Source organism: Anopheles moucheti, chromosome 3 (genome assembly GCF_943734755.1).
Source record: "Anopheles moucheti chromosome 3, idAnoMoucSN_F20_07, whole genome shotgun sequence".
NCBI lineage: Eukaryota > Metazoa > Arthropoda > Insecta > Diptera > Culicidae > Anopheles > Anopheles moucheti.
In genome coordinates, this window is record NC_069141.1 from 50079273 (window position 1) to 50087557 (window position 8285).

An 8285-nucleotide genomic window follows, 5' to 3' on the forward strand; every position below is an offset into this window, starting at 1 on the left:
AATGGATAATTTGAATATGGATGAGTCGGGTTGATTTTTGCTGGTGGCCCATAGTCCTAAATTCAAATCTGCAGTACTCAAGCGTCCATAATAAACGCACAGCATTTCGTTACGTTCCACTGTCAAACGTCAATCAAAACAAGCCACAAACACATGCACACTCAGCCAGTGTATCCAAGAAGGATTTAACCTGACACCTAGGGAATTAGAAGAAACTCCTTCAACGGGAAGGATGGTCAAAGGCTCTCGAGAGTCCCTGAGGATGTAGTGCTTGAACAGCAAAGTTGTTCAGCGAAATGTGTCCACAGGTTGAGTGAGTTTGAGCAGCAGTAACGGCGCGATAGTAGTTTGGTGTGCGATCTTCCAAATATAATCCGACAGAGTGCTAGCGAAGACTGTTGTTTCCATTGGGGACATCGGCTGCAAGCTAATCAAGTGATGCGATACGGTACACAGTAAGCAGCGAAGTTAAACAAGTTTTCCGTCGTAAAAGCCAACCAGAAGATACCTGCCCCCGAAGTGGTCGCCCGATCTTTACGGATTGCAATTCATCGAACTTAGCATACCGTGTAGTTAGTTGGTGGCGGTGGAATGGCAGGCGACTTTTCAGGCTGCACAGCACGGAAGAAAAATCGGGCCCAATCCATCGAGTATAATCCGGTCAAAACGGATGGCAGTGGAGAGAATTCGAAGCAACCTACTAACCCCCTAACGACCCGGAGCGGTTTGCGGGTGTACAAGATTGTCATCCTGGGCGACGGAGGCGTTGGAAAATCGGGTAAGAAAATCGTTGTTTATTAGCGCTATTAAGCATCCATTTAAGGTGGGCTACAAACATTCCAACTCTAACTAGCACTTGAAAAGGAAACGGTTTAACCGTATGCTCCCCGCTTGCTTCGCTACGTGTGAAAGAAAGTATGCGGAAAAGAAAAATTGAACATCCATCCGCGCGCTAAGAGGTGGGCGTTAAAGCGCAAACACCGCCAACGCACGCGTTTTGTTTACGGGGGAGATTAACGAGTGACGTGAATAGTATTATCGATCCACGGCTGGTCTCGCTCCTGTTTTTCGTCCCTGCCGTGCCGTCCTTCCAACTGTTGAGCGAGACACAACAATATTTGTCATCGTTAGATTGCGGGCTAGACACGGTATCTAACAAGAGCGCTATGCTTTCCGCCAAGGATTTCCCTAGCCCTTCGTTTCGATATGTTTAACGGCTTCTGGTCGCCGTTAGCATACCGTATTGTTTACTGACTGTGATGGACGACTGGCACATGGAGCTAAGGGGGACGTGCGTCATTGGTGATTTCGTTAGTGGGATGGTGGGATGGACGATTAGTGCTTAAAAATAGCTAACCTGTTAACCTATGCTTGTCCTTGCCTGCGTATTTCCAGCCGTTACCCTTCAGTTCGTCAGTCACAGCTTTCTGGACTACCATGATCCTACGATTGAGGACTCGTACCAACAACAGGCCGTCATCGATGGGGAAGCCGCGCTGCTCGACATACTGGACACGGCCGGCCAGGTGGAGTTTACTGCCATGCGCGACCAGTACATGCGTTGCGGGGAGGGCTTCATCATCTGCTACTCGGTTACGGATCGACACAGCTTCCAGGAGGCGTCCGAGTATCGGAAGCTGATCGCACGAGTACGGCTCACGGAAGATATTCCACTAGTGCTGGTGGCCAACAAGCTCGATTTGCAATCGCAAAGAAAAGTAACGACAGAAGAGGGTAAAACGCTAGCGAAGCAGTTCGGTTGTCCATTCTATGAAACGTCGGCCGCATTGAGACACTACATTGATGAGGCGTTTTTCTCACTGGTGCGTGAGATACGGCGAAAAGAGGAACAGCGGGTAAGCACCAAAACATGCGTTTGCACAAATTGCACAATTTCGCTTTTTTATGTGTTCTTTTTCGTGCACATTTCTCTCAAAACATTTTATTTTGTTCAAGTATTCTTTCGGTATCGGCTTACTGTTGATTTATGTCTTATATTGCCGTTTGTTACTAATCCATCCAATGTTTTAGACGCTGAATGGTGGTTCCAGCTCCGAAAAGATACACCCTAGACGGCGTAGCCGCTGGTGGCGGTTACGGTCAATATTTGCACTCGTCTTTAGACGCCGCCGAAATGCTGCCGGTATCAATCAATAGGTGAGCACGCAAACACGTGGGGAAAACTGGAATGTTTTCCGAAAATTCCCAACCACCCTGAAATGAATCATTCTCCATTCCCGTGATAGCGAGCCTGTTGTTGATTGTAGAAGCACGTGTACGGTGTTCAGTTCAATAAGTCTGCCAATGGTGTCCCATCGAAATATGCTACAATTGTGTGCTTTCGTTTCTATGGTGTTTCGGAGGACTGGGTATAGGGCAGTATGTTTGTTATGGCTAAGTCGCTTCTATCAACCAACAGCAAACTCAAAGTATAGCTCATGTTTCACCCACGAAAAAAACGCTAAAGGTTGAGCAGGAATTTTATTTCGAGCGCTAGAATTAAGCTTTGCCCTTAGGACACGGCAAATTATGACTACTAGTCCAACGAATTGAATGAATGAATTGAAAATCAAATGCAACTAATCTTGGGATTTGTTGATGCTTAAGAGATTTCCGGGCAGGAATATTGGAAGACGCTATTGGTTCTATTTATAAAACATCTTTTCTTTTGAAATCACATTGTTTTGAAGAACAACCACAAATATGGCATTGAATGATGCAAAATAAGTATTACGAGAAATTGAGAGTAGACAAGTGCAACAATGTTGTCAAGAGGCGCAGGAAACAGGATTGTTTAAGCAGTATTGATCTGAAATAGGACATATGTTAATAAAAGTCAACGAATCTTAACGAACGTTCCAATTCACATTACGTTAATTAATTTACCTTCCTATTCCTGCATCCGCCTCGGTACACTGTACTACAAGTCACGGTTAAACTAAGGTAGGCTAATAATATCATGCCGAGTCATGTAAACGATCGCACCTAGTGCAGCGTAGGATGTTCATAGAATACGTAGCGTGTATAGCCGTAGTCACACATCCAAAATACATCCTTACCAGAATAAGGCATAGTTTGCCTTTGTCGGAAAAACCTCCTTACCAAACCTGCTGAGCATTATTTGCTACAGTATCTGTTTCAGGTAAAGTTTAAAGCAACCAACACGAAGCTCGTACAGCAAAACTATACTAAAACTAACTTATCAAACTAAAAAATATCTGTGATGTATGCCAAAACTATGAAAATATCAATCCAATTTCTTTCCATTGCTGCATTACTTTAAGTTCCACGTTCCATTTTCTAGATCCACACCAGTACGAGAAGTGTTAACTCTCCTACGGGTTCACATGCATCTTTGAATTCTAGTTTCAACATCCGTTATAAAAGGGATTTTAGTTTTACTATCCGATACGCGTAACGTAACGACGTGATAATGTAATGAAAACATACCAAGTGCAGAACAACTAAATGTCCTCCCGAAACATTTGAATTTAAACGTGACATACCGCTCGATGTTACCAATAAGAAACAAAAGGAACTCAACTGTAAGCAAACATATTCGAACAGGGTTAACGAATAATATATTTGTATTAAATATCGTATGCAGCCATACAGGTCCAAAGCAAAGGTATTCAACAGATTGTAAGATTTCTAGTCTGCCATAACGAAAAGAGATCCAAAAATGGAAAGGTTGATCGTTTTTAATGTGGATATGGTCTTCTTAAAATATTTGCACTACTCCAGGAAAGGGATGTACCGAAGGAACGTCTTGTGCTACTGTACTGTACTGTACCGTAGTATATCGTCTAGGGGTGGTTTATAGCATAAGAACTCAATATTATTTATATGAAGATCTTTTACGTTAAAATTCGTACATGTGAAAACATAATTTTACTGTTTCTTCTATTATTGTTCGAAGCCGAAGCATGATCCACACAGAGATACTCTCAATGTTCAAAACCAAAGAATCTTTTAAACGAACAATTGAATGCGCAACTATTGCGCTGCAATCCCGGGCACATAACCAGAGATAAAATCGAAAGCAATAGCAGATCGTGCGCAACATATTATCTAATTGATGTGCATACACACGAAATGGTCATTAGACTGTAGAAGATGTTCTTCCCTCACCTCTTTCTCTCTTCCTCCTCGCCCTGATCCACAGTTGTCGTGCAGCTGTTTAGAGCTTGCGTTGTACAAACTAATAGTTTAATAAGCACCAGAAAGAACCAATTACCTAGTGTGACACACGCAATAGCGATGCATACCGCATCGTCCAAGAATAGATTGTGTGTAGGAGTAGCCGATACCAGAACATAACATGTAGATTTCTTCTCCCATTGTGGGAGAAATGTTGGAAGTTTGAACTTGTACAACCAGTAGTATTTCACACGATATAAACAATCAATTCTACACCCAGTTCAGGCAGTGCAAACCCAATCATATATGTTTGAAGCATTTAGTTATCCTTAGACTACACTGTATTACTTATTTTTCTTATAAAGTAAGTTACAAAGTAGCTGCAAAGTTTACAGCAATTTGTATCGAAAAACCTTCTATCGATTTGCGAATGGCCATTGTGTGTTCTCTTTGTTTGGAAATAGTAGCCAATATAGCTTACTCCAGTTACAAGTTTACTATGTTAAGGAAAGATACCAAAAGCCATATCTACTAGCGTGCGTTTTTCAGTTTGATTTCTTTCCGGACAATCGATCTTGCCGTTCCGACGCTTTTTTCTCGTCTACCTATAATCGTACAATAATTGATCCCAGCGAGCGACAATAATTGAGATGCAAATACCTATCTACGTGAAGATATTGCAGTTTTACATCGGTTTGAAAAACGTTTCACTTAGCTTAGTACATTTGTTTTCTCGTTACTGGAATTGATTTAGTTTTGTAAAAAAATATCTTTATATAACCACAAACAAACATTGCATTCTCTATGCCAGGGGCACGAAACGCAGAAAACGGTGATAAACATACATTTGTTATGAACAGCAACAGCAAGAGTAAAACAAGTTCTAAGGTTACATTTTTGGAATGTGAATTGTTAGGAAAGAAAACCGAAAATACGAAAGTGACGTCTTTGTGGCGTCTTCCTATAGTAAGCAACACATGCACGCCCTGGGAGCCCGAGAGCTGGTTTGTTGAAGAAAGCAAATGTTATTATATTAACAGCACGCGCATAACACGATGAGATTCATTACGATGCGATATTGGCATGTGCCCAGTTTTACAACCATATCCACGCACATACACGCAAGGGAGAATTATAATATACAGGTCGCCAAAACTGCCAGACCGTGATTTGATGGATGCGCTTTTCATAATCCACACTCTACCAACTCATGTGCGCATTGAATGACAGCAAAAATGTCGCAACTGTTTTGTTAAATGAAAGTCACAAATTAATGTTGCGAAAGGGATCGCAAGTATCGACCTGAGGGAACAGGAGACGTTAAATAAAAGGGTGTGATTGTGTATGTACTTGCAGCCATCAAATATTAACTTCCGTAGAAAAACAATAAATATATTGTTCTGGGATACAGTGTTAAGATATTGAAACTTAATAAATATGGAAAAAAACATGTGCAAGAAAGAATACGAACTTTAGATGAAATGGTGTTTTTTTTAATATTTCCTCGATTTAACGGTCAATTCAAATAACAACTAATTGGCGCCCTTTTTATGTCGACTGTGGTTCAAATGTCACTTTGATTTGTTTTGTGGCTGATGCACGTAAAGCCGGCTTTTACGAAGCAGCAGAAACAATATTCGTCTCACAATGGATTTTTACCGCCGAGTACCAAAGATCGTAAGTAAAATGGAATGTTTTTTGCATAATAGCTTCGAACTATAGATGTATTATTTGCAGGAACTGCATGCCCATCTGAACGGATCGCTCGGCAACAGTACTTTGGCTAATTTGCGCGAGTTGAAGTACGGGAAGGAGACACCAAGCGAGATCGACGATGGTTTTTACAAAATTTTACATGGACAATCTCTTACCCTGGAAGAGTATGCTGCTCACCTTTACAAGGTAGCAAGAAAAAAGCTTAACAACAATTTTCTTTTTGTAGATGTTTTAAGAAGTTTCAGTACGCGCACGATTTGACCGATCGTTCGGTAGGACTCGAACGTGCAACACAGCTTGTTATTGAAGACTTTGCCAACGACAACGTGATTTACCTTGAGCTCCGGACAACGCCAAAATCCACAGCACACATGTCTAAGGAGGAATATCTTTCTACGGTGCTGGAAGTGATAAGGTAGCTTTGTTGTTAATATCAATTGCTCGACAGAACTCATGATATGAAAATTGATACCTTCTTTCAGGAAAACATCCGTAAAGCATCCCGGGATCATCGTAAAACTGTTGCCCTCAATCGACCGATCCAAGGGCGTCTTGGAAGCGATGGAAAATGTTAACCTAGCAATCGAACTGACCACCCAATATCCCGGAACAATGGTTGCGTTCGATTTGAGCGGCAATCCGTTCGGTACACAATTTGCTGACTTTGTTCCAGCACTGGTAAAGGCACAGAAGCACGGCTTCCGTTTAGCTTTGCACTGTGGCGAGTTTGAGGATGCGCAGGAGGTAAAGCAAATGTTTGCACTGGGTGTCGACCGTATCGGACACGGGACGTTTATAGAAGGTAGGTATTGTAGGCATTGTTTTTTTTTTACTCTGCGTTTCACAACCATTCCTATTTTTTATGCAACAGGGGCAAATCTTGCCTTTGCTAATGAACATAAGATTCCATTCGAGTGTTGTCTTACGAGCAATGTAAAATGCAAAACTGTCCCTTCCTATGAGACCCATCACGTTGCGAAGTTATTAAAAATGAAACAACCCGTCTGTGTATGCGTAAGTATCAATTGATGATAACAGCGTGATTCTTGTTTATAATTTTATTTTGTTCCTATCTAAATGCATGATTTCAGACGGACGATTTCGGTGTGTTCGAAACGAGCCTATCGCAAGAGCTGCAAATTTGTGCTAAAACATTTAATCTCTCCGACGCCCAGATAGTGGAGCTGCAGCGAAATGCTGTTGAGTATTCATTTGCTAGTGAGGAGGAAAAAAAGGAGCTGCGTAACAAAATTGACCAATTCTCCGAGACCATGTGTCTAAGCAATGATTAATCTGGTAATAATTAATCTGGTAATTCCCAACATAACCACAAAAAAATATAATTGTATACTTGTTCGTGCGTTAAGCAACCAACGCTATACAGTTGAAAAAAATGATGAGACAAACAAACGTGCTTTAATCACGATCAAATTTTAATTTCAACCAAGAGGACACATGATCTGGAAGTATGTGCTTTGAAGTTAACAAAAGAGGTATCTAAATTCATTTCATGCTGCTTTTTATCGCATTATTTTGTAGGTTAGTTGCAGTTTAAGAAGATGTAGAAAAAAGAATTTAAATTTATGTTTCTGAATCGCCATCAACGCAGAACACGTGGTACGTACCAATAGCTCCCCAAACGCCACATTTCGACTTGACTCTGTGCATAACGCGGAAGTGCTCGCTCTAACCGCTGTTTCTCCCTTGCTCGCACTCACACGGAACATCACAGAAGTCACGGAACATTCAGTAGGAACATTCGAGTCTCAAGCGGGGCTACTCAGACATTCCTGTCCGTGTCGGCGACGTGGAGGTGAGGTCCATGCGAACAATCCGCTATCGCATGGACGCAGGCGGTGGCGCAGGCGGTTTCGCGCCTTATGCGTAACCACAGCGGCTCCAAGTTTGGTAAACTTGGTTACTGGCAGCGGTGGTTGATTCCATCCTCCGGTATGCTGCGCCTGTGTGGCACGAGGCGACTAGGGTTCGCGAATGCAGGCGTATGCTGCACCGAGTTCAAAGGATGACAGCGATACGAGCATCATGCGGCTTCCGTACCACCAGATACGAGACGGCGGTAGTACTGGCGGGCATAATTCCTATATGTTTGCTGGTAAAGGAAGACGCGCGGTGTTATCAACGGCAGCAGGAGGGCGCAAGGATCCTCACCACCTCGCAACTCCGCAATGAGGAGCGGTCGGTTACGCTCTCAATGTGGCAACGCTCGTGGGACGAGGACGCTCAACAGGAGCACACCAGCCGGTACGTTCGATGGGCACGCCGTCTCATCCCGGACATCGTGGCGTGACAGTCACGGAAACATGGAGTCGTCGACTTTCATCTGACGCAGGTGTTGTCCGGACACGGATTTTTTCGTGAATACCTGCACGTTATGAGGTTCACGGCGTCCCTAAGACGGTGGAGCATGC

The 8285-nt window shown here is 42.8% G+C and overlaps 2 protein-coding genes across 4 annotated transcripts; both read left to right on the forward strand.

Moving 5' to 3' along the window:
* The first annotated feature begins 217 nt into the window (after window positions 1-217).
* Window positions 218-5557, forward strand: LOC128301437 (GTP-binding protein Rit2). 2 transcript variants are annotated; one of them, XM_053037917.1, is made up of 4 exons: window positions 218-778; window positions 1396-1856; window positions 2032-2157; window positions 2247-5557. In XM_053037917.1, exons 1-3 carry the CDS (start codon window positions 592-594, stop codon window positions 2155-2157), a joined length of 774 nt encoding a protein of 257 aa, XP_052893877.1. In that variant the 5' UTR covers window positions 218-591; the 3' UTR covers window positions 2247-5557. The 2 variants fall into 2 exon arrangements, with proteins under 2 accessions (XP_052893877.1, XP_052893876.1); XM_053037916.1 differs by having other exon boundaries at window positions 2032-5557.
* A 175-nt stretch (window positions 5558-5732) lies between these two features.
* LOC128304578 (adenosine deaminase-like protein) lies at window positions 5733-7148 on the forward strand. Of its 2 annotated transcripts, XM_053041780.1 has the most exons (6): window positions 5733-5817; window positions 5878-6020; window positions 6083-6271; window positions 6339-6658; window positions 6728-6870; window positions 6948-7148. In XM_053041780.1, exons 1-6 carry the CDS (start codon window positions 5788-5790, stop codon window positions 7146-7148), a joined length of 1026 nt encoding a protein of 341 aa, XP_052897740.1. In that variant the 5' UTR covers window positions 5733-5787. The 2 variants fall into 2 exon arrangements, with proteins under 2 accessions (XP_052897740.1, XP_052897739.1); XM_053041779.1 differs by having other exon boundaries at window positions 6339-6870.
* The last annotated feature ends 1137 nt before the right edge of the window (window positions 7149-8285 follow it).

Bases quoted from the DNA above. Each gene is read 5' to 3' on its own strand.
- LOC128304578 (XM_053041779.1), top strand. From the start codon at position 5,788: ATGGATTTTTACCGCCGAGTACCAAAGATC. The intron at 5,818-5,877 runs GTAAGTAAAATG...TATTATTTGCAG, and splicing joins ACCGCCGAGTACCAAAGATC to GAACTGCATGCCCATCTGAA. The intron at 6,871-6,947 runs GTAAGTATCAAT...GCATGATTTCAG, and splicing joins AACAACCCGTCTGTGTATGC to ACGGACGATTTCGGTGTGTT.
- LOC128301437 (XM_053037916.1), top strand. From the start codon at position 592: ATGGCAGGCGACTTTTCAGGCTGCACAGCACGGAAGAAAAATCGGGCC. The intron at 779-1,395 runs GTAAGAAAATCG...GCGTATTTCCAG, and splicing joins CGGAGGCGTTGGAAAATCGG to CCGTTACCCTTCAGTTCGTC. The intron at 1,857-2,031 runs GTAAGCACCAAA...CCAATGTTTTAG, and splicing joins GGCGAAAAGAGGAACAGCGG to ACGCTGAATGGTGGTTCCAG.